This window comes from Nansenia antarctica (assembly GCF_963989245.1).
Source record: "Nansenia antarctica genome assembly, chromosome: 14".
Taxonomy (NCBI): Eukaryota; Metazoa; Chordata; class Actinopteri; order Argentiniformes; family Microstomatidae; genus Nansenia; species Nansenia antarctica.
Window position 1 is genome coordinate 21,202,841 of NC_137684.1, and position 24,843 is coordinate 21,227,683.

At 43.7% G+C, this 24,843-nt stretch overlaps 4 protein-coding genes across 5 annotated transcripts; 3 read left to right on the top strand and 1 right to left on the bottom strand.

The window, feature by feature from the left end:
* Positions 1 to 1,191: 1,191 nt before the first annotated feature.
* On the top strand, positions 1,192 to 4,510 carry tmpob (thymopoietin b). Its single transcript, XM_080545387.1, has 6 exons — positions 1,192 to 1,880; positions 2,035 to 2,152; positions 2,284 to 2,454; positions 3,134 to 3,243; positions 3,334 to 3,434; positions 3,766 to 4,510. The coding sequence occupies exons 1-6, from the start codon at positions 1,647 to 1,649 to the stop codon at positions 4,121 to 4,123; spliced, it is 1,092 nt and encodes a 363-aa protein (XP_080401513.1). The 5' UTR covers positions 1,192 to 1,646; the 3' UTR covers positions 4,124 to 4,510.
* Positions 4,511 to 7,904: 3,394 nt separating this feature from the next.
* Positions 7,905 to 12,684, top strand: slc25a3b (solute carrier family 25 member 3b). The gene is made up of 8 exons (XM_080544985.1): positions 7,905 to 7,983; positions 8,341 to 8,506; positions 10,385 to 10,512; positions 10,610 to 10,789; positions 10,930 to 11,111; positions 11,527 to 11,699; positions 11,834 to 11,944; positions 12,318 to 12,684. Exons 2-8 carry the CDS (start codon positions 8,359 to 8,361, stop codon positions 12,476 to 12,478), a joined length of 1,083 nt encoding a protein of 360 aa, XP_080401111.1. The 5' UTR covers positions 7,905 to 7,983; positions 8,341 to 8,358; the 3' UTR covers positions 12,479 to 12,684.
* Positions 12,685 to 16,086: 3,402 nt separating this feature from the next.
* Positions 16,087 to 19,589, top strand: ldhbb (lactate dehydrogenase Bb; the record flags this gene model as incomplete). 2 transcript variants are annotated; one of them, XM_080544892.1, is made up of 7 exons in its annotated part: positions 16,087 to 16,215; positions 17,129 to 17,246; positions 17,341 to 17,514; positions 17,765 to 17,938; positions 18,252 to 18,369; positions 19,035 to 19,158; positions 19,422 to 19,589. In XM_080544892.1, 7 exons carry the CDS (start codon positions 16,087 to 16,089, stop codon positions 19,587 to 19,589), a joined length of 1,005 nt encoding a protein of 334 aa, XP_080401018.1. The 2 variants fall into 2 exon arrangements, with proteins under 2 accessions (XP_080401018.1, XP_080401019.1); XM_080544893.1 differs by lacking the exon at positions 17,341 to 17,514 and having other exon boundaries at positions 16,156 to 16,215.
* A 680-nt stretch (positions 19,590 to 20,269) lies between these two features.
* On the bottom strand, positions 20,270 to 24,669 carry golt1bb (golgi transport 1Bb). Its single transcript, XM_080545383.1, has 5 exons — positions 24,569 to 24,669; positions 23,732 to 23,823; positions 22,778 to 22,956; positions 22,582 to 22,663; positions 20,270 to 21,440 (listed from the first exon to the last, which is right to left on the bottom strand). The coding sequence occupies exons 1-5, from the start codon at positions 24,591 to 24,593 to the stop codon at positions 21,402 to 21,404; spliced, it is 417 nt and encodes a 138-aa protein (XP_080401509.1). The 5' UTR covers positions 24,594 to 24,669; the 3' UTR covers positions 20,270 to 21,401.
* Positions 24,670 to 24,843: the final 174 nt, after the last annotated feature.

Here is a 24,843-nt window from a genome sequence, read left to right on the forward strand (position 1 = left end):
TAGCTAGAACATTTCCATACTGAACAGAACGATCCCACGCCATGAAATAAAAACATTTAATCTGTAATGAATACAGAATATAAACACACCATCTCTTGCTAATAATACTAACTGTGAAAACCGAACCAGGATCAGCTCATGCTCTTACTTTGAAAAGGCTTATTGAGGAAGTGACATCACATAGCAAGCAGTAATTTGCAACAAAAAATAATAATATTTGAAACCATAAAAAGATGTTGAAACCCCAAATAAAAAAACGTAGCAATTTTTTGGGGGGGAATTGCAACATAAAGACACAAATGTACCTTCTTACCCAGGGACCCTCACAACGTAGGTGCTGAGGGGTCCTGATCAGATCACGTTTTAAACATAATGGGGTCTGGGGGCCTTCACATTGTAAGCGCTGGGGGGCTCTAGTGGTTAGCTCACACTATAAGCACCCAGGGGCCTAGTGGCCAGCTTGCGCTGTGCGTCCAACTTGCTTTGGAACTCTTGGAATTTGTGCGCAGCCTGAGGCGTGGAGGCCCCCTGGCAGTTCAAGACTCCGGGGGGACTGGCCCGGTCCATAACCAGCCTTGATTATTGTTATTTTATTTTTTACTTTTGCACATTGCACTGTTCAGAAAAAGTAGGCTCGGCCTCAACAAAGTTGACCTCAACACTGCTCTCATGACAGTACACCGCTCATGTAGAGGCAAATGGTGGACAATACTGCCATCTTCAGGGATGCAGGGTTGTAATCACTCAGTGTTGTGAAATGTGAATGTATCTAGTAATTAACTCTCTCAATTATAGGCTAAATCTAACTAGGCCTATTTGTTTGTTTGTTTTCAGTTTTTTTTATGATAATACTATTATTGTGCAATCTAGCATACATACCCTCCATTAGATGCCTGTAATAAAACAAAGCTGTATGATTGCAATATAAACGGCATAAAACATTATATCCAAAATTATCTATCTGACATTCCAATTTCCTATGACTAAAAATACAGATGATCTTACACTGTTGTTCTAATAATACTATTTCACTTTAAATGTTCTTTGTGGCGGGCGCATTGTTCTTTTCACAACAAACCAATCAGCCGCGGGTTTCTTGACGTGCAGCGTCCAATAGCGCGCGTGCTTGTTGACTCGTCTGATACGACCGCGGACAGACAGCGTCGGGTAGTTGCTATCAAATGCGATTTCTGAAATAGTTTTAAATGCTTATTTTATGTCTTCAAGTTGAATAGAATATTAAAGTGTCACTATAAAAACGTTTAAAAAAAACAATTGTTGCCTGAGATAGCCGTTCATTTGGATTATCTCACATTTGGAAGATAAGTATTCAAAGCAAATAGCTCACGGCTAAGCTAGCTAGCTAAAGAGGCGCCAGTCCAGCTGCACGATATAATAATAATAATAATAATAATAATACATTTATTTTATAAGGCGCCTTTCATGGCACTCAAGGTCGCCGTACAACAACAAATGTAAAAACAGTTGCAAAATTCAAAATACATAGAAATATACAGTATAAACATAGCTTTATCATTAGCGATATCATTGTTGTTGTTAGCAGCAAAGCAACTTGCTCATTGCACGGGTGTGTAAGGTTGTGTAAGGACACGGGTGTGTAAGGGTGTGTCAGGACGTCGCTCGGCATGGCGGAGTTTCTCGAGGACCCGTCAGTTCTCACTAAGGAGAAGATCAAAAGTGAGCTGACGGCCAACAACGTGCCCCTGCCCAGCGGGGACCAGAAGAAAGACGTCTATGTCCAGTTGTATCTGAACAACCTGACCGTGTTGAACACGACAAGTCCTCCACCTCTGGACACATTCTCCAGCGATGAAGAACTACCTGCTCCTGTAGTGTCCAACAAGAGTCGTTCGGGCAGAGTAAGTTCATCTTTACCCCAACATGTTATGACCAATGTGTTGCAATTAATTCACCATAATCGTTAATAAACTCAGGTTTGTGGCTAAAGGGATATATAACCTGTGCTCGATAATCTAATTAATTGATCAAATTGGCCTTTTAATCCATCTGCAGAAAGCCACCAGGAAGACAGACAAGCCTCGGTCAGAAGAAGTAGAAGTCACAGATTTGACTGATGATGGTTTAAAAGATGAGCTTGTGAAGCATGGAGTTGATGTCGGACCCATAGTAGGTGAGTCTCCCAAACCATAATCAGGGGGGGACAGTCTGTGGCCTAATCCTCGACTGTAACTGACCTGTCATTATGTCTTACTATTGATGTCAATGTAGTCTTTATGTCTTAGTATTTTCCTGTCCCTTCAGCCTCCACTCGGAAGTTATATGAGAAGAAACTTCAGAAGCTGCTGGATCAACCTCCACCAGAGACGACCTCCAGCCCCCCTGAGACTGCCACCACCCTCACTGCTGCCCCCAAGGCTGACAGTAACCAGAATGGCGACTCACACTCAGACCAGTACAGCGACAAAGAGGACGGTGAGCTCCTACCACAGACTGTGATTTCAGAATGAATATATTAGTGTGTAATTGATTACTATGCAAATCAGAGAAAATCACATTAACTCTGAAATCACATTAACTATTACTAATACTTGCAGATATATTCAGATGGACTCAGTTCAGTAAATTGTTGAAGAAATGTTTGCATTTGAGCAAATTTTTAGGAGTGTCATAGCAAAGGGGGTGAATACCTGTTGACTCAAGATAATTCAGCTTTTCATTTAAAATTAATTTTCACTTTGACATTAAAGGGTATTTTGTGTTGATCAGTGACAAACAAATCAAACATTTTAAATCTATTAAATTGTGGTTGTAACCAGGCATGATAATCGCTCACCTTTCAGCGAAATTCACAGTTTTTAATATTTGCGTGTGAAGGAAGCATTTGGAAGCTCATTTTTCCACCAAAAAACTTGGGAGGAGCATAACCCCGGGACCCCCTAGCAGGTTCCGGGTCTCGTATCCGTCTCACCTTTTTCACCCCTGACCCATTTTCATGCCTGTGTAACATAATACAACGTGGGGAAACAAGTACTTACTGAAGGCACTGTAGCATGGAAAACCTCTTAGGTGACTTCTCTGGGACAGATTGTTACAGACTCTTGTTGGTGTCATCTTTTTCAACAAGCTATGAACCATTTTCTCTCATTGTCAGAGGAGATTACTGCACCTGAACCAGAGCCCGTTCCTATTGTGGAAAAGAATGTAAGGAGCAGAGGGAAGACTCCTGTCACCGTTAGGACCAGTAGTAGACGACACAATAAGGTAAGGTGTTGCACCACTGAGCCCAGCCACTGAATCATCTGTCCATGAATATGTTTTCAAGTAAGCCACTGTTTTTCTGTCTGTTCATAGGTGGAAGAAAAGCAAGCCAGTGGTGACCAGACCCCTAAGAAGAGTGAACATGTTGTTGAAGAGATACTGGCTAATGAGATCAACACACCCACAGGCATCAGGTGAGTAAGGTAGTATGTGGATCGGATGCATTTGGTGATCAGTAGACACCACCAGAATGCACATATCATAGTTGTGAATTTCTGCAAGAACAAACCCTTAATGTTAGTGTTAACTCTTTCAAAATCTTTAGAAATGTTAACATTTAACACGCATCTACATTGCCGTCTTGCACAGTTTTCTTATGTCTTAAGACACAGTTTGTTTCTCAAGAGTACGATATGGCACAGGGGAATATGGCTCTGGTCGACTCCAGAGGGTTAAATGCACTGCTCTGTCCAGGTATAGGCTGTATTCAGTGGTGAGTTGACTCATTTGTATCTCTCTCATCAGTGCCACTTGTCGGCGACCGATCAGAGGTGCAGCAGGCCGACCAGTAAAACCCAGTGAGTACTGGCTGGATGAGTCTCTCCTGCAGCACAGCGTGACCACAGAGACCCGCTCCTACTCCGAGTCTCTCTCCCGAGGTGGCCCATACCCAGGCAAGTCCTCAGCAGCACCAGCCCGTCGAGGCTTCTTCCTGTCTGTTCTGTTGAAGCTGCTGCTGCTCATTGCAGTGGCCTGGTCCCTCTACTACGCATACCAGAACCTGGATGCAGACCAGATTAACCAGATCAAGGGCTTCCTGGAAGGAGTGATGGTCCCTCTGGGCATCGGCAGCCAAAGTACAGTAAAGAGTGGCGGCAAGTAAGGACCTCCACCACCCCTCACCCGACCTGCCCCTGTGACTCCCTGCCATCAGCCTCACAACGCCCCCACCATCTCTGGTCACCTTCTCACCTTTTTATATATGGTTGCCCTTTGGAGAACAAAATGTAGACGGTGTCTCCCCTTTTTGTACCTGAGAGGAGAGAAGAAGGCATTCAACAATGACAATAAAGACCATTCATTCATTCATTCATTCATTCATTCATTCATTCATTCATTCATTCATTCATTCAACCAAACAGCAGCTTCTGAAAAGCACTTGTGGCAGTCTGAAAAGGCTAGTTTTTAATTCATTTTTAATCGGTGTGCAGTGTTTCAGTGTCTGTGTGTGTGTTTTACCTAATGTGTAGATCTCAATGTGAAATGGAGAGGACCGATGCATTTGATGCATGGCTGTAGTTGAAGAATATAGTTTTGTTTGTGCCAGGCGTTTTCTGATGAAGTGCTGCACACAGTTGGCACTTAGTAGTAGTGCCCTCCCACTTAAAAGCACAACAAATGCTACTAATAGCTTAAATTCTAGACGTATTTCTGTATAATTAGTAAATCTACACTGTAGTACCGTAATAGAGCTAGGTAAAAAAAAAATCCTGATCCTGAAAATTTGAAAGTGCTCAGGTCTTTTCTGCTCACTGTGATCAGTGCTGGGGGTTAGCAGTGTTTCCCCTAGGTTTGCTGCCTTGGGGGGGTGGCATGGACCCCCTCCCCCCAGGGGGTAAGACCCTGCCTCATACCAGCGTCATGTCCAGGGGTGTACTTGTACATTAGGCCGCCTCACGCTACGGAAACAGGAGATAGGCTCCTGCCCTATGGGCCATTATTAGGCTCCAGAACCATCGGTTCTCAAGGCTACTTACTTATGTGGTCTTGACTACCTGTCCACTTTCTCACCTGGTTCTTGCTCTCTCTCTCTCTGGTGTGCCGACACCATCCTGCTCTCTCTCCTCTCCCTCCCTATCCTCCTCTCTCCCTTTTGCTGTCAACCAAAAGGTAAACAAAACAGCCAGAGTATTTATAATCTAATAAGAGGCATAAATTGATCCATATCAATTTATAACATAATTATAATTGAATATTGGATTGCTGTGGGCAAATAATCATGTCATTTTGACTTTACTCTCTCACCTGAAAAAAAATTGTATGTCGTATAAAAAACAGACATTTCCAATGCTTCAATCAACTGTCCATGTACTGTAAATATGCCATTATGGTATTACCATGAAGCCCAACTCTAGCAGAATAAGAAAGATAGTATATCTACTTTAAGTAAAATAATAAAGTGCCTCCAGTTAGCTCTTTAGCTGGCAAGTGTGCAAGGAGACTAGCTCATCTCATCACCTCTGAGCTAGCTAGCTTGCTAGTTCTTTGACACTATTTACACTATGGAACTATCCGCTTGTTAAGTCTGACGTCAAAAGTGACGTTTAGCCATTTCCAAGTCCAAACCAGAAATTCTCCGCACCAGAGTACCTGTGAACTACAGCGGTAGAATGACAGTTTAATCGTTTTTTAGACTCGGATCTATTCATACAACAAGGGACACAGCACTTTCCCGTTTTCTCCATATTGTTAGGGTATTTGAGCCTCGGAAAAGCGCTAAATAAATATAATTTATTATTATTATTATTTCGGCATTTCGAAGACAGCGCCTCAGCCAACGTTGGACCCGGAAACACGTCACGACTTAACAAGCGGATAGTCAGACACTTTCTAGTCACGATAATAATAACCAATTTTAACCAACTTTCTCTGTCAGAACACTCAGCAATTATATTTGCTAACGTTTGAACTTGCTTGGGCTTGCCACTCGCCAGATTCGGGTTGGGTGCGTTTAAAAAACGCGGATATTTTAGCCTGCTTGTCAGATGTTTGGTGTCTACGTCCGTAATAATTCCTCTTTCTTGGGGGGGGCGGGGGGTTCCGTTGGGAGGGTGGTCCGCCCCCCCAAGTCAATGGTAGGGGAAACACTGGGGTTAGGCTTTCCAATATTGTTGCTTTTTATTACTTTTTCATTGTCTAAGGTTTGCAGTTCACTTAATTTGACTTCACTTTAAATTCCCCTTCATTGGGCCCTATGCTTCCATTTTGGCAGTGGAATGTGTTGTGATTGGCTCAGGCTGATCATTTCCCTCCCTTATCCCCTGTTCTCGTATTATCTTACCCCCCAAACTAATTGGCTAACTAGAGGGAAAAGCTGCAATTGGCTAGAACATCATCTGTGTCCAACTTTGTCTGATGATAAATTACACTTTCATCCCTACGGCAACCTCAGACTCCACCTAAATTTCCATATTTTAAGGGGAAAATAATGAAAAAGTTTGCAGTCATTTGTGATGGCCCTTTTTTTGGGGGGGAAATGGTTCCATATGAAACAAAACAAACATAAATGTCATGCAATTAAACAAAACATCTCCCTTATAAGAAATAAACATGTCATCAACCCCCAAGCCCATAATTATATGTGAACAAAATACTTGACAAAGGTAACACAGTTTGTGGTCCTTCTCCGTATTGGCACAGTCACTTAAAAGTAAGAAAAGCAGTGCTTGTGTAGAGATATACCAGTAGAGGCGGAGTGGTTAGAGATTGGGTTTAAGACCAGAGATCATGTGGTTCAGATAGGGGGAAACCAGAGACAGGGCCAGGGGGTGGAGGGGTTAGAGACGGTGGAGTGGGGCTCACAATGGAACTCCAGGGGACACTCAGCAGCTCCAACATTGACTCTAATCAGGTCTCATCACTATAAGGAAAACCAGTTACGATAGCAATTTTTTAAGCAGTTTTTTTTTTATATTGCTCATTATCACTTCAAAATAACCATGGCTGTGGGAATATGTTTGAGCGAGTAAATTCCTTGATAGATGACACTCATTGGTTAATACAAGTGTCATCCTATGTTGACCGTATCCTGGGCTTTGCTTATCATGAAGTTGACATTTGGCAACTGTTAAAAATGTGACATCTTGTTATTTCTATTTTTCTAATGTCAACTGTAAACATTTTTTTTTTAGTACTGTAGCTGAAAGCAAAATGTTAAAAAGTGCTATCTTAACAAAGAATGTTTTCTTGTTCTGACAAGTGAACTTTTTAAAAAATAAAATGTTTTGGACTTTCGATCAGGCAACTTCCCAAGGATAGATAGATGGTAGGGAGTGTGGGGATGATTTTTGAATCTGTTTGTATTTATAATAGATTGTATATCATGAAATAAATTTGGTGATAGTCGGTTGTCTTTGTTTTCTTTGTTTATACCGACCACAAAGGTTGCCATATAAATCGACATAATTAACATTTACTGGCCCATCGAACTGGAAGCATAGGTTTTGGTATGATGAGAACCCACACATATCAAAGCCAGGCCAGCCACAGTAAATCAAGGATGCATCAACATGCAAAGCTGCGAACTGCATTTCACCAGCAGCGCAAACCCTGAAAAGATCATTCCCATGAAGATGGACTGTGGTTATTACATTGTTGTCCATTTACAGCACTTTACAGATTACTTTTTATATCCAAATAATAATCTATGCTGGCCTGAGCAAAGATGACTTTATCTGGCTGTGACTGATGGATAGATGATTCATGATTCTTTCATTCTTTTAAAGAAGTCAAGTGTGTACACAGCCTTAGTCAAATGTATTTGTTAAACAAATAAAGGCGTCCTAATAAATGCCAAACATGTAATATTTAAATGATCGCCGGATAGCAGCTTTTTGGCTGACGTCACATCTGACGTCTCACATCTGACGTCAACGGGGTTGGAACCATTCTGCATCCTCCTGAAACTGCGTCTCTCCCATCCGCCGGTGGACAGCTGAAGGACGGAGTCGCCATTTTGCTAAAGTGAAGAAAATACTTTACCCTTTATCTACATTTTATTTGCATGTAAATAAGTATTGTGTTGTGGAAGATGTCGCCTTAGTGTGACAATATGGGTGATCAGGAAGACGCATGGGAGGCCAGTCAGTGTAGCCATCTATCCAGTTTCACTCGGCACGAACCAAGCTAGTAGTAGTTAGCCACATGCTATGATCTACTTTGACAACTAAAAATTGGCAGTAACTTGCCATGCTTTGCTTGCTTGGGTGAATCAATTTGATTCATATTGTGTAAATGTAAATGCATTTCTAGTCTCAGACATTTCTTCTGATCTCTAACTAACTAATCACACTTTTTTGGATATCTTTGTTTTCCACACAGCCACCTCTGTAAGGAACCATGTACCCGACCACGTTGACCCAGTTGTCCCGGGCGAACCCCTTCAGCGCGCCGTTATTCAGTCTCCAGAAGGTGGAGGAACCAACACAGCATGTTGCCCCTGATGGAGGAACCGGCAGACGCAGACTGGCCGCCGCCGCAGTGGCAGGTGAGAGGCCCTGTGGTGCTTAACTTAGCCTTTAGCTTGCTAGAATTACACTTTAAATGTCACGAACACCATCCACGCAGACTCAGTAATACTCCCAGGCAGTGGAATGAGTTGTCATGAAATGAGCTTTTCTGTTTCTTATTATTTCTCACTTTTGGGAATTTACCTGGCCTGGCGGGCCCCAAAAAATGCTCACTTCTCTGATGAGCCTCAGCTGACTCACTGTTCACTTCCTTTTGAGCTGGTTTGGGCCTCTTCCTGTCCTCCATGGAGGACACTCAAGGACAAAGTGTTGTAGTAGTGTTAGAAACGGATATGTGATTTAATTGAAGTGTTTACATTAGTCTATTAATTTGCCATCTAGGAAATTCCCGAAAGGAATGTGATTGTGTCGTATGCTTTTTTAAATTGTTTTGGGAGGTATGATTGGCCAAGCAGCCCCTCATCTCCATCCCACATGGGTTCTGTGTTGCAAAGAGTGGAACAACAAGGGGCTTCTGTCACCTAAAGTAAAACGAGCCATTGAAAACAGAAGATGCTCTGGGTGTTGCCTAACCTTGACCTTCATATGATGTGGAATCCTCCCACTTAGGCCTTCTTGTATGGGATTGGATGCTACATTGACAGATTGTGCTTACCCAACCCAATAATGAAACATTTCGTCATTAAAATAAAATGAATGTGTGGTGTGTACTGTGTAGCCACACCAGAAACTTCTACGGTGTTGTAATCACACGGGAATCTTTGATAGGGAGTGCTCTTAACATCAGATCAGACAGGTCAGGTGACCTCGGTTACCATTTAGCTAGGTGGATTAGATTACATTATTCAACCTTTTCGTCATTGCACAAGTGTAAAACAAGGTGTATTTGCTCTAGACACAGGGTCAGCCATAGTCAGTGCCTTTGGAGCGATTAGAGGTTACGTCACGTGCCTTGCTCAAGGGTACAACGGCAGTGATAAGCACCTTAAATATGATGCCAGCAACCCTCCAGTTGCCGGCCTCTCTAACCTCTACGCTACCCGTCACCCCAATATGGTATTCCTGACGTGTTCATGTATTGCAGCTTGAGGCCTTTTCAATAAATCCTTACTTGATGCTCCACAGACTTAACTCGGCTGAGATATTGGTTCATAAAATGTGAGGCATCTTTGAAAGACCCTCTGTTGTCTTCCTCAGAGACAGTTGATTGAGTGAGTTTGAATCCCGGAAGTATTTCATCTTGTGTGGCTTCGCTGGGATTCTGAGCTGTGGCACCACACATACTAGGCCGACACCGGTGAAGTGTCGGTTGCAGGTCTGTGGCCAGGGGTTGCATGGCATGTGCTTTCCGAAACCGGATGAAGTGTTACCACTAACACGGTGACAAAACCCTTAGGCCTAATCAGTTGTCTGAGCTATGATATCAGAGAGCCATCTTGAGATGTGCATAAACAAATATTGACAGCTTGTATGATGCAAAACACTATTTGCCCTTTCTCTCACAACCTGATCAGCAATTTGACTATCTACATTTTGTCAACAGTGTGACCTTTACCCTAAATTCAGTATAATTCTCTGCTAGGACAGCCTCAAGCCTGATGTTTCCGAACATGTTTCCGAAATGTTACAGAACAAGTTTTCACCCCAGACTGTCTCTATATTGGGAAATAGGAATCGGACTGAGAAGCATTATTTAGACTTTTTTTCACTGTACAAATTGATGTCAGATGATGTTGCAGAATATAGCACGTGTCAGGCATTAGAGGGCATTCTGTCAGTTAATTTAAACTCTTGCTTGGATATGCTAACATTGTGTTGTGGTGTGAGAGGCACCAGCATGACGGGGTGTAATCTAACAGCATGGTGTGTTTTGTGTGTTGTGTTCTCTGCTGCAGATTCTGATGTTAGCTGTGATTTTGGTTCAATGAAATACTATGCGTTGTGCGGCTTTGGCGGGATCCTCAGCTGTGGAATCACACACACAGCGGTCGTGCCCCTTGACCTGGTCAAGTGCCGTCTACAGGTTGGTACATAAGCTCAACTTGTGGAATGTTCTGGGCCAGAGCAATGTTTTTGTGGCCCTTGCCGGTTTTAAACTGTTCCGTCACCATGTCCTCTAGGTGGACCCAGACAAGTACAAGAGCATCTTCAAAGGCTTTTCGATCACAGTGAAAGAGGATGGTGCCCGGGGTCTTGCAAAGGGCTGGGCTCCCACCTTCATCGGTTATTCCATGCAGGGGCTCTGCAAGTTTGGCTTCTATGAGGTGTTCAAGAATTTCTACAGCGATCTGCTTGGGGAGGTAAGTACTGCTCAACAGTGGGACAGAATCAGTTTGTCTTCTCCTCCTACTTTGACATAATAATAATAATAATAATCATGCTAATAATAATAATGAACTCTTCTCCTCCACCTTCCAACCACCCTGACTCAAAACAACAGGAAAACACCTACCTGTGGAGAACATCTCTCTACCTGGCGGCCTCAGCCAGCGCAGAGTTCTTTGCTGACATCGCCCTGGCCCCTATGGAGGCGTGTAAAGTGCGCATCCAGACCAAGCCCGGCTATGCCAACACCCTGAGAGAGTGTGCGCCCAAGATGTATGGCGAGGAGGGACTCTGGGCGTGAGTAATCCCCTTGTCTCACATTGTCCTTATTTTCTTAGCCTCATCATATCCCATAATACTTCACACTTTCACCGTCTGTGAGAAGGTTTCAAAACAACACGCTCCTTAGATCCACTTCTGGGGCGCGCTCCTGTGCTGTAGCTGCTCTCTTTCTTGGGAGTGCAGCAGTTCCAGTCCAGATGCCCCCAGCAGCTTTCTGGCTGTACAGTTGGAGGTGCTTGAGTCATTGGCGTGTGAGAACAGTCTACCTGCTCCTCAGCCCACGCACTGCACTGGCCCTTCACTGGAAATCACCAGTGCAGGCAAGCTGGGGAGCGGACAACTTAAGCTTTCCCATCACCGGAACAAAACGTTGCAGACAAAGACAATTATAATCAGCGAATCACTTGCGCTGTACCTCTTCTATCTTTAGCTTCTACAAGGGTGTGATTCCTCTCTGGATGAGACAGATTCCCTACACTATGATGAAGTTTGCCTGCTTTGAGAGAACCGTAGAGCTGCTCTACAAATATGCGGTGCCCAAGCCTCGCAGCGAGTGCACCAAAGGAGAGCAGCTGATTGTCACCTTCACGGCTGGCTACATCGGTGAGTCATGTTGCTTAAAGAGCCAATGGGCATGCAACTGAATGCTGAAGGTATGCTTGTCATTTTCTGCCAATGAGGTGTGAGACTCATGTCTGTTTGTTTGTTTTTTATCCCTCTTCCACAATGCCCTGCAGCTGGTGTGTTCTGCGCAATCGTGTCTCACCCCGCTGATTCTGTGGTGTCCGTGCTCAACAAGGAGAGCGGCAGCACCGCCATGGGAGTGCTCAAGAAGCTCGGACCCAAAGGTAATAGATTCTACTCAGGTCCCTCCTTCGCTAACACAGACAGTCAGGTTAACACGCTCCTTAGATCCACTTCTGGGGGGCACTTCTGTGCTGCAGCTGCTCTCTCTCTCTCTCTTGGGAGTGCAGCAGTTCCAGTCCAGATGCCCCCAGCAGCTTTCTGGCTGTACAGTTGGAGGTGCTTGAGTCATTGGCGTGTGAGAACAGTCTACCTGCTCCTCAGCCCACGCACTGCACTGGCCCTTCACTGGAAATCACCAGTGCAGGCAAGCTGGGGAGCGGACATGCTTATTCAGCCCATCTCTCGCATGTTTTTTTTATTGTTAATGTGTTAACTTACCTGAGTATGAACTGTATCGTTCTGTCATCCAATCAGGTGTGTGGAAGGGTCTGGTGGCCCGAATCATTATGATCGGTACCCTGACGGCCCTGCAGTGGTTCATCTACGACTCTGTGAAAGTGTACTTCCGCCTGCCCCGCCCCCCTCCACCAGAGATGCCTGAGTCCCTTAAGAAGAAGCTGGGGATCACCGAATGAGCCAGTGGCCTTATCACCATAACAACAGCCTAGATATCCACACAAGCATAGGGCTCTCTGCCTGCCCTGGGCTACTGGTCAAGCATTACTGAGAAGAAAGGGAGAAGGGTTCCCCCCTGTGGGGGTATAGATGGAAGAGGAAATGAATGCAATCACGTTTTAACCTCCAACATTAGTAGGTCAATATTCTAATAAATAAACTAATATTGGAAGGAACTGCTTTTTGTTTTTTTTAGGAATATGGCTGACATCTGTCATGGTGGGTAAATACAATGTAACTAGACAGGGACAATTCCTGTGGAAATTGTGAAGTGTGCTTGCCCCTCACAGCTCACCCAGAGGCCACGTTGTGGGTTTTGGGTTTCTCTGCGAAATGTGGGTAAACCGTATTCCGTAACCTTCCACCGGACAATAGCAACACGAGTGTGAACGAGCCGCACGCTATGACACCTCATGTCTAACTAGTGCCAAAACTGTGGGAGGAGTAGCCAGTGCAATTTTTCCTATAATAATAAATACTAACTAGACTGGGACAATTCCTGTGGAAATTGTGAAGTGTGCTTGCCCCTCACAGCCAGTAGGGGCCACTCCCCTGCACCCCCTGGCGAAGACCGTGTTTCTAGAGTTCACCCAGGGGCCAAGTTGTGGGGTTCAGGTGTGTGTGTAACTAGCGCTTGCTAACTATTAAACTCCCCTGCGCCCATCGTCGAAGCCCGCCTTTCTCTAGCTCACCCAGAGGCCAAGTTGTGGGGTTCGGAGGGGTGTGTGTATGTGGGTCACCCCGCTGCGACCCCCAGCAAAGACCCTGTGTCTCTACGTCTTCTAGGGGCCGAGTTATCGTTTTTGTGTGTGTGTGTGTGTGTGTGTCTGTGTCCGGGTCCACCCTCTCTACCACCCGGCCGCACCTGTTTTTAGTCCTACCACCAACACACCTTTTGACAGTGGCAAGTTCGTTGTCATAGCAACACACTCTACCTTCAGCTCTATTTCTGTTTTGCTAGCTGTCAAACAAACAGCTCCTGACGAAAAACTATACATTCTGAGGCTTATATGTTGGTATTTTAAGTGACAGTGAGAGTTGCTGAACGTTTTGATGTATAAACTGTGACTATAGACATACAATTGTAGCCATGGGAGCAGGTTGCAAAATGTGTACAAAATGTTCAAAAACGATCTCTGCCCACTCGATTGTCAACATTCCATCATTCATTTTCTATGGGGGTTTTTTCTCCACAAAAGTCCAATTCTGTGAGTGTGTCTGTGGGTCACCACCCTGCCCAGTGGCCGAGCTGTGGGGTTTTGAATATTCCACCATTCATTTTCTATGGGATTTTTTTGTCAACAAAACGGGGAATTGTGGGTAAACGAGCCGTATGTGGAGGGTGGGCAGGTTCCCAGGTCCAGTACGCTCTAGGTTTGAAGACAGTGGAAGCCTGCAGGGGCCTGTCTCAACAACTTGTCTATTTAATGCCCCATAGTCTCAGCCTATTCAACATGCTGCTTTTGCTTGGGTTTCATATGCAGAGCCTTGTTTCCATAGAGACTGATACTTCTGTTTTACAGTCTGCTGATAAGGGCTGAATCAGAGATGGACTCCCATTGTTCCTTATAGGAGAGGCCCAGTCCCTCTGGTATCCAAACACTTATTTCCCTGTTATATTTCTGTGCTAGCCCAAAGGTGAGGTGTGCTGTACTCTAGCAGCTGATTGAGGTTACAATTACAGTGAGTAAAACATCCCTGTGGGGGATGGAAAGGCTTAAGAGAGATGATTACACAGCAGGCAGTGACGGGGCAAGGATACAAGACACAGAGACTCGACAACAAGGTAAGACTCCCAGCATGTGTTCTTGGAATAAAGAAATGGTGAGGAGACCTCAGCAAGAGTAGGAATACCTGAAATGTAAGGGGGGGGGGGGGGTCTTTATAATCATTTTGGAAGAGGTCATGTTAATGTTATTGACACATTGGGGGCATATTTATTTGCAAGCTTTCCTGGGTTAAACATCAGTAACATTATGCAGCAGGATATTCCCGTGTATGCTCTCTGTTCCAGAGTGGCCTACATCCAAAGTCTTATATACACCCTGTCACTGGCCGGTGTATGAGTGTACGGTTCATTATGCTCCATTATAAGCACTCTGGTGACCCTGCCTTGTGATTGGTGCGCACTTGCTGTGTCCATATCCCCAGCAGGCACGTGACCAACCTTTCAACGTTGAATGAGGTTGAAATAATGTTAGTTGCTGTTTCTAAACGTTTAATGCTACATTTCTTTTCAAAATCGAAACAAAATTCAACAGTGATTCTACCTTGCTCCACGACGTTGATTCACCCTTAAATAAACGTTAAAATGCCGGCTGGGTCAGTGATGAACTTAGTTGTAATGAGGGTCAGAGTTGACCGTTTTGTGTCAATGGATTATTGATTATTATGATGTTATTTAGAGTGTGTAATTTCCGGGGCTATAACGTAGCCTACTGTTGTGTGAGTGATAATGTTTGAATGTATGTACTGAAGATATTTTCATTCAGGTCAATTGTGTGGCCTACTTATCATGCAATTGAGATCAGTAGCTATGACCTAATTTATATATAATAATTTATTATAATTGTTTTTATAATTTTACAGCTTATGCTAATAAAATGTCGATTCACATTTTATAATTTTACAGCTTATGCTAATAAAATGTCTTTGCATTACTTCAAAAATAGGTTGCATAGCCTACTCATGCATTCCTGCATATACTGTCTATTATGTTTTTGTTGTAGTTTCTCCACTGCACATGCATGATGCATTTGAAAAATGAGTTCTGGTTGTCTGAGGGGCAGGTGCAGCAGATTGTAGCTGAGGATTACAGTAACTCCCTACTAACAGTCTGCAGTCAGGTTTGGCATCCGCTTACACAGAGCGCAGGAGGGAGAACAGGAGGAGGAAGCAGAGGAGCAGAGCTCTGCGCATAGTGCACCCCTGTCTAGGCCTAAATTTAGTCACATGCTCTCTGGAGTACTGCAGCTCACTGGACCTGTTCGGACTGGATTTGACTGCAGGGGATTCTGTGAGGTGTTGTGGATGGGCAGGGCATACTGACTCTGTGGAAACGTACCATAGGTCTCATCTAGCCTGCCATGTTGATTACATGGTGGTCTTTATACCTTGCAGCTCAGAGCATCATCCAACAAAGCAAGTATCTGTTAATGTTTATGAGTGTTTACCATCTTGTGGGTGTCCTGTCAGAATCAGCTCTGTGCAGTGATACACTTTTGGTTGCTGATTAAGTGTTTTTGCATGACATGTTCTGTAACAGATCTTGGGGAAGTCACGCTTGACATTAAGCAAATGTCAGCCGTAATCTGTAATCCCTCTGGAGTGTTGTAGTCGCACTTAAGCTGTTTCTTGTGTTCAGTGTTTATGTGGCGATGGTCATGTTGCATTAGCCAGGGACCATTCATCTTTGCTGGATAAAGCAATGTGTTTTGTCCTGTTTGTGGATTGATTATCATGTCTCAGTCGACATGTGTCAAGACAGACATTTTACATGTCTGACCAGGTATGCTTGCTCTCCACCTCTCCCTTCCACCCCCCCTCTCTCTCTCTTTCAGCATTCAAAATGGCATCAATTCTGCAGAGGCTCCTCACCCCCCTGTTCAGCGGCCCTCCTGAGCCCCCTAGGAACAAGGTTACGGTGGTGGGGGTGGGCCAGGTGGGAATGGCCTGTGCCGTCAGCATCCTGCTCAGGGTAAGATGACCTGTTGTTTACCTGTCATATTCTCACATCCCGATCTACTGTAGTAATACCTAGGATCTAGGTCTACTACACTGACACCGGATTAGTACTCTCTTAGGTATCTCCAAGAGATGTTCTTAATGTAAACTTTGAAAGCATCGTTTCATAAAAGAAAACATGCAGGTGATATTGTAGTGACCACTACGTCGGACCGGGTATAATAAAGCACAACCAAGGTAGGAACAGACAGGGAGCAGTTCAGCCACACCGGGCGTATTTAATCAAAAGAACCTCTCAACAAGAGAGTTAAAGAACGTAGGCTCTTTAGTCTTTTCAGTAATGGTTCCACTGAATATAATCCAGGTAAAGGCCTCGGCACGCAGTAGGCCAGGGGGTAGGAGGGTCGACAGGGGTGGCTCTGTGGGCGCGGGACGGAGGGGCTACAGGTTCCCCTCTATTGCTGCTGGGCTCCCCATCTCTTCACGGGCTATGTCCAGGATTGGTCTGGCGACAGACACAACACATTAACACACTTGGCCACAGAATTGTTCTGCCGGAGGCTGGCTCTCACCCAGTCTGTACGTGTCATCTATTCGTTGCTCTCCCCCCTTTTATCAACCCCACTCCTGCTTATCTGTGTTTCCTACGAGGGTGCACAGGTGTGGCACGTCAGGCTAATGAGCCTGCAGTTCGCTTCCCTGGGCCATCCGCCTGATTGGGGAATGTGGGGCAGCTGTGCGTGGTTATGGTGTCAATATACCCGGTATTCCTTGGGGGGGTCACTACAATATGTAATCAATAAGTGTGTGCATAACATTATTGAGGAAAAACTGTTTAGGTACAAGTACTGTTTACTATGTACATGTAGTTGTTAAAAAACTGCCTTCATTTGATCTCCCCCTCTTCTCTCCCCTTTTCTCTGCAGGAGCTGGCAGATGAGCTGGCCTTGGTAGATGTGATGGAGGACAAGCTGAAAGGAGAGATGATGGACCTGCAGCACGGCAGCCTCTTTCTCAAAACAGCCAAGATAGTTGCAGATAAGGGTGAGTATGTAACCCTGAGGCACCAAGACAGCCTATCAATGACCCAGGTTTTTTCAGTACCTCTCTGACTGACTCCTCTGTTTCCCACGGTCAGACTACTCTGTGACGGCCAACTCACGCATCGTGGTGGTGACGGCGGGTGTCCGTCAGCAGGAGGGAGAGAGCAGGCTGAATCTGGTGCAGAGGAACGTCAACATCTTCAAACACATCATCCCCCAGATCATTAGATACAGCCCTAACTGCACCCTCATCGTGGTGTCCAACCCAGGTACACTCACATACCTACTCGAACCTAATTCATATTAACGCTCTCACAAGTTCAGCTATCCACACACACACCCACACATAAATACTAAATAGTTTTATGTGGGTTGACAGTAAAGTATGACAACAGAAAGTTCACAATACTAATATTATATCAAAGTTCATCGAGATGCCTGAAAACATACTGTACGCATGTTAGTTCAATAGCTTTTTTTTAAAGAGGTGTAACCACAGAAGTATTTCCATGGCTGTAGTTGACGTGCTGACCTATGTGACCTGGAAGTTGAGCGGCCTGCCCAAGCACCGGGTGATTGGCAGCGGCACCAACCTGGACTCTGCCCGCTTCCGCTACCTGATGGCGGAGCGCCTGGGCATCCACTCCTCCAGCTTCAACGGCTGGATCCTGGGAGAGCACGGAGACTCCAGTGGTGAGTATAAAAGTACTGTGTGTGTGTGTGTGTGTGTGTGTGTGTGTCTGTGTGCGCGCATGGGAGAAAGAGTGAGTGAGTGAGTGAGTGAGTGAGTGAGTGAGTGAGTGAGTGAGTGAGTGAGTGAGTGTGAGAGCGTGTGAGTCAGAGTGAGTCAGAGTGAGTCAGATCTATTCCAATTTCTTGCACAATTTCTTCCTTCACTGGTGTATACATGGCATTTAGCCATAAAGGGGGGTAAAGGTGACAGTCTGAGTAAGCTGTTAATCTGCCGGGGGGGAAGAAGTCAATAGTGATTCATTGTGTTTACCAGTCCCTGTGTGGAGCGGAGCTAACGTAGCAGGAGTGAACCTGCAGACGTTAAACCCTGCCATCGGCACTGACCAAGACACAGAGAACTGGAAGGAGACTCACAAGATGGTTGTCGACAGGTAACATGCATAACTAACAAGCACACAAACGCTGTTACCTATTATCAATTATACAACAGTTAGTTCGGACCAAGTCATTTGATTGGACAGGAGGCATTCCATGAGTGCTGATATAGAGTATAACAGCACTGGGACTTTTAACTATATGCATCACTCCGCCATACGTGTTCTATTAAATTACCATTAATTAGGCTAGGCTACATTAACAGTCTCAGATTGTAACAAACTTTGCACCGCAAAGATGGATATATAAATGATGAATGGTCGTCAGAAGAGGAGGTAGGGAAGGAAAGTGTTCAGGTTGCTTGGCAACAGTCCAGTTAAAGTTCAAGAACAAGGTCAGTTGCGGAACTATTCATGTTGGCAGAGCCAAATAAATGATTAAATAAACAAACAAATCATAATCTTTTGTCGCGTATTACTGTTAACTAATAAATGGTGCTTGTAGAACTTTTGTATAAAAGCAATATCTCACAAAGTCGTGCTATTATACTGAATATCAGCAAGGCCTCTCGTGTGATATTGCTTAATCAATCAATCAATGACACTTTATATTGTATGTATAGCACATTTCATACACAAATGCAATACAATGTGTGTGTGTGTGTGTGTGTGTGCGCGTGTGTGTGTGTGTGTGCGTGTGTGCGTGTGTGTGTGTGTGTCAGTGCCTATGAGGTGATCAAGCTGAAGGGCTACACTAATTGGGCTATTGGACTGAGTGTAGCTGACCTAACAGAGAGCCTCATCAAGAACCTGAACCGGATCCATCCCGTCTCCACCATGGTGAAGGTGAGAGGAACAAAGTCACAGTACACACAGATACCCTTTGAGTTACAAACAAACACACACATGCTGCCAATGTCACTCAATGTTTGCTGCTGTCCTGTTGTTTACTTTGCCTGCTGTATGTTGTATGTATCGTCTCTGTTGCACTTGAAGCATGAAAGTACCATGCCCAAGACAAGTTTCCCCTCGGGGACATTAAAGTATAATCAATCAATCAATCAATACATACAAACTGGTCTAATGGAGATGATGTTGTTGATTGACAGGGCATGTACGGGATCAGTGATGAGGTGTATCTGAGCCTTCCGTGCGTGCTGAACAGCGGGGGCGTGGCCAGCGTGGTCAACATGACCCTGACACACGAGGAGGTCGCCCAACTGAAGCAGAGCGCCGACACACTGTGGGGCATCCAAAAGGACCTGAAGGACCTGTAACTGAGCAGCAGGGGGCACTATACCTACCATACTCTCCTTCATCATCTATTACTCAAGTCTAAAAATACACACTGCTCCTATCTTAACACACGTGTACCCCCGTCCTCCTTAGATTCCCAGGCATCTGGAGGGTTGGTCCCATGAGCATTAGGTGTCAGGGTTTTACACGTGGCTGCTTATCAGAAAAGGGGCCGCTTAAGGTGTGAGATCATCACCTTGAAAGTTATGCTTCAGAGTCATTTTTGATCTGTCAATGATGTTGTTTGATGTGTAATAAAGTAAGATTGTTGGTGCTCGAATGTACTAATCTTGTTTCTTAGTTAGTTTCCAAGTTGATTATTTCCAATGTTTATTACGCAACACTTTTACTTGTGAATCTGTGGATTTACTTTTAAACATGACTCGTATAACAATCACTGACATTAGGCAATTCAATCTTGATTGTTTATTAGCCTACTATATTTTGGAAACGTGAACACCTAAATGTATAGTGTGCCCATCATGTCTGTGACTTGACTTATGCCGTTGAATCTCTTGCAGAGCAAAGGCCATCAAAGGCCATCATGTCTGTGCTTTGATATTAAACCATGTCCCTCTGGAAATAGATTGAAACACACATATGCGTCATTCATAAAGATAACACAATTTTATTAGAAAAATATAATCTCAAGTGTCTCAGCACTTAGGTGTATTATGATTGTATCTTACTAGACATTCTTATAAATAACCCACAGTCACAATATCGTTAACTTCCTCTCATGTAAAAGCGAGAAGGGAAAAAGGAAGAAGTGTGTATTGGTTCGTTATTTTTGTGTTTCTCCGAGACTGGTAGTGGACACAAGATAATTGCTCCAATAGCTGTTATTCTGACCTTGCAATGTGTCAGTTTCAGTCACTATAATGACGATAGTGGGACACTGATCAAACAATGTCCAATGTTCTTTTCTATAAATACAATAGGCCTACGTGTTGTTCCAATAGGTTGCGTGGAATTACATCATGCATTAGATTTATGTTTTGGGACAGGTGGTATTTATCTTTCAACCTTCTGTATATAGCGAATAAATAGAAAACTAACTTGTCTGACAAACCAAATTTAAAAAACACACTTTATTTAAAGTATGTATTTACAAAAGTTACATAGAGTAAAACATCTCTTTGACAATCCTCTCAATATACTTAAATAGAAAGTGACCGATAAAGCAGTTTCTCATTGCAGATGCGTGTGACCCATTGTGCGCACAGGGCTGTTAGTCGACAACAGACTAGTTTCTCATATAAATAGAATTATATTCTACTTATATGATTTTACCATTGGCAGGTATAAGCTGTGCTCTAAACAGCTGTACAAAATTCCAGAAACACTTCATCAAGGAAATCAAAAAACCTCCTCAGTAACTGCACAGGTGCAACAATCTTGAGGAAAGGCTGCTGTAACAGACTCCAGACTCCATTGAGATGTCCAATCCAGTGGTTGGTCCACGATCCAGTGGTTGGTCCACTGATCTCCATCAGTCGGTCAGGAGTGGCAATGATGCAACAAAAAAAAGGGCCCAATTTGGCCCCACTTTGTAACAATGTCCAATGGCAACCGGATATATGAGGGCATTTCCTCTAGTCAAAGGAAACTTAATGTTGTCAGTCATACGGCAAAGAAAAACTGTTTTCCTTTGAAAAGGAAGGTTTTGATTCACAGCTTTGACCTTAACATTGGGTAGTGTTGACCAATGGGGGATAATGTCTCAGATAGAAGCTATTATAAATACAGTAAAGCGATTTCTTCTCAAAACTAAAATTGGCCAGTCGTCATTGTTATACCATATTGTTGCTCTCACCGACTTTGTCCACCAACTGAAAAAAGATAGAGTGAAAGAAAGAAAAACATGATTATCAGTAAGCTACAATCTCGACATGTCCTAAAACAAACACGCCTATACACCTCAAACACTGTTAACTGAAACGCCTGTTCTAAAGATGCATGAACTTAACGAATATATTATCGCTGAAAACAATCAGCAGTTAATGGTAAACTGAGGAGTGCTTCGATATAATAGCAACGTCTGCAAGAGTAAAAGAGCTGTGCTAGTGTACAATGGGGAAAACAGCTACTACAGACTGGGGAAGCCCAAGAGTACTGTACTGTTATACTGTACACTACAGTACTGTATAGTACACAACACGGAAGGTTGCGTGGAGCGATACACAGGCACAAAGGGAGCAAGACAAAAGGGCTCTGTGGACACTAGTGGGAAGAAAACAGTTGTGATTGGCTGTACAAAACACCAATGACAAAAAGACGAGAGAAGACCAGTGATGTTGCCTCAGAGAGAAGCAAGTGGTTGGCATGGGTAAAGAAAAGCATTGAAAACAGTGGCTGAGAAATGTAATGGACGAGCAGAGAAAACAGAGTTTTGTAAGTCTACGATCAACTAATGGAAATGCCGCAAGGCCTGTTGGTTTCCACACTGCTTTGGTTGATTAGTTAACATCGTCTACCATCAAAAACACGCCCATAAACTTATTTTCCTGAATTTCAACACAACACTCCAGACTCCATGACACCAGGATCTGAACTAGTTGCAACAGCAACCAAAGCCTTCCCCAATAGGTTGCACAGAAACACAAATGAAAACACACCACCTATTGCTAAATCAAAACCTTTTTCAAGATATCCGTTTCTTGTGGACAATTGATTTTCGGAGAAGAACAAATGTTTGATCCGTTGTTTCCTGTGGTGTATTCTGGGTGCCAGCTAATGCAGGCGCACACTTTCCCCTCTGTATGTGACTTGAGGGGAATGTGTGCACTTGAATTAGCCGGCACTTGGAATACAGCAACTTTCCGCAAGAAAGAACAACACAAACAAACAGTGATAAATCAGCCATAAGACTGCGGTGGCCAACCTCTAGGGGAAGCCTCGGGTTGCATTCGCAACTAGATTTGGACATCTTAGAGGCACCTACTGTGTCCCCTCCTGCCTGGCCATACTTACTCCACTGATCCCTGGGAGGTTCAACAGAGAGCCAATGACAGGGACCCTCCGGATGAAGCCCACGGCCACTGGGAAAAAGCCCCTGAGTAGGAGAGAGGGGGACCACAAAAAGAGATGAGAGGTTTGACGTCATTCTTTGATCCCACATCAAAGGATTATTGACGCTGCGTGTGTGTGTGTGTGTGTGTCCACTGACCTGAATAACAGGAAGAAGCCATAAATCTCCAGAACCACTCCAATAATGGGCCAGCCAATCAGAACCACCAACACCCCACCCAGGAAGAAGCTAGTGGCTTTCACTTTATGTCTCTGGAAGAAGAATTTGAAGGTGCGCTCCAAGCCAATGACAAAGGATAGGCCTGCAACAAACAGTATCTGCAAAGAGGAAAGACATTTGAAGAGTTGGGTGAAACAGCAAAATACCTAAGTGACCTATGTCAATTTAATTTAGGTATGTGCTTATAGGACACAACAATAAGTCCCGACATACTAGTGGTCTGATCAGACACCACTCCGGAGCTTGTGTGCAACTTAAAGTGACCAAGTACGACCACCAGATAACGGATAAGTAAGCCTGGATTTTTAGACAAATCTCACAACATTTCCGTTAGCAATGTTGATGGAATACCCCCCAGATCTGTTGGTCTGTTTTGGTTTGGTTTGATGTGGAGTCATCATTAATGTTGACATTGTGGTTGGCACACTGATTAACAAGAACATTTAAAAATGGCACTTCATATCAAAAAGGTTGCCTACCCCTGCACTAGTAGGAGGTGTTGCCATACAACACAACAGATCATCATCAAAGCCCACCACAAGTGTATGTAGCTAAAGCTGCCTAAATCAGTTATTTCTGTTTTGAAAACAGGGGTCCTGAGGCTTTATCATGGAAATTATAATATATATATATTTTATTTGTATAGTATAGTAGTATAGTATAGTGGATAGTATATAGCCTTTATTTATGTAAACCAGCTCTTTTCCCTTCTTGTTTTTAGTATTTTTTTCCTAGCACCAGGGGAGCCCCCCCTCCCAAATGTCGTTGTATGGTACCTGTTATATCAATGACAATAAAGACCATTCATTCATTCATTCATTCATTCATTCATTCATTCATTCATTCATTCATTCATTCATTCATTCAACTCACATTTCCAATGGCAAGAAGAGCTTTGTCAAAGAACAGGATCATGCCAAAGAAAAGGAAAAACACGCCGAAGCCGGTCAATCCCATCCCGATCTCTGTAGTCAAACGAGAAGGAAATGCATCGATCACAGACAGATCACCTCTTCAACAGGCTCTGGTTGGCATGTCTATGCTCAGTAACTATGATGTGTCAGCTACCTTACTGTACATAGATACCATGTAGTTACACGTATTGGTCATTGGTTACACACACTTTCTGAATCATTCATTCATGATGATCAACGTAATTCATGAGTATACAATGACTGCACTCCTTGTCACATCGTGAGCTTAGAATGATAAGGTTCTATCTCCGTTTAGAATGATAAGGTTCTATCTCCGTTTAGAATGATAAGGTTCTATCTCCGTTTAGAATGATAAGGTTCTATCTCCGTTTAGAATGATAAGGTTCTATCTCCGTTTAGAATGATAAGGTTCTATCTCCGTTTAGGGCAGTTCAGAGATATTGAGCGTCAAAGTTTTTACATTCCATTATGTTCTGTGAGATGGAACCTTTGTATTTTATGAATTACTAACTCAAAAATGTCAACATTTTAAAAATAACACCACACAGGCATTAATAAACACCTAATGGATCAGATTATGTAAAAAAAAACTCTAAGTCTAACGTCACGACAATACAAACCCCTGGACACTGCATTCAGATGAGGGTGTCGCTGCAGGCCTATGAGGGTCTCATTCATTCAGGCATGTTCGCTAAGCTAAGCTGACCTGGAGTCAGTCAAGAGCTAAAATGCCATGGGAAAACAACATTGCATTTATGAATAAAATAAGTCTTACTCTGTGAATCCGTTAGAGAGATCATTTTGGCTGTAGTGCAGGAATTGGCTAATCAATAATCATTCAAAACACACAACAGAAGAGCGGTGAGTAGCAATCAGTGGCAATGAACTGGACTTGCTTGTTGAAAGCAAACTGGCAACACAGGCTGTGTTCGAAATGGCATACTAGCATACTCAATTAGTATATACTGCATACTGCCTACTAAATTCATAATAAGTATGTGAAAACGAGCCGACCATTTACACTGCAGTATGCATACTGTACAGTGTGAA

Coding starts and splice junctions, on each gene's coding strand:
- tmpob (XM_080545387.1), top strand. CDS start 1,647: ATGGCGGAGTTTCTCGAGGACCCGTCAGTTCTCACTAAGGAGAAGATC. Junction 1,881..2,034: donor ACAAGAGTCGTTCGGGCAGA/GTAAGTTCATCT, acceptor ATCCATCTGCAG/AAAGCCACCAGGAAGACAGA. Junction 2,455..3,133: donor GTACAGCGACAAAGAGGACG/GTGAGCTCCTAC, acceptor TCTCATTGTCAG/AGGAGATTACTGCACCTGAA.
- slc25a3b (XM_080544985.1), top strand. CDS start 8,359: ATGTACCCGACCACGTTGACCCAGTTGTCCCGGGCGAACCCCTTCAGC. Junction 10,790..10,929: donor ACAGCGATCTGCTTGGGGAG/GTAAGTACTGCT, acceptor TCAAAACAACAG/GAAAACACCTACCTGTGGAG. Junction 11,112..11,526: donor GGCGAGGAGGGACTCTGGGC/GTGAGTAATCCC, acceptor TTCTATCTTTAG/CTTCTACAAGGGTGTGATTC.
- golt1bb (XM_080545383.1), bottom strand. CDS start 24,593: ATGATCTCTCTAACGGATTCACAGA. Junction 22,957..23,731: donor CTCTTCTTGCCATTGGAAAT/GTGAGTTGAATG, acceptor TCCTCTTTGCAG/ATACTGTTTGTTGCAGGCCT. Junction 22,664..22,777: donor GGCTTCTTCCTGTTATTCAG/GTCAGTGGACAC, acceptor TCTCCTACTCAG/GGGCTTTTTCCCAGTGGCCG.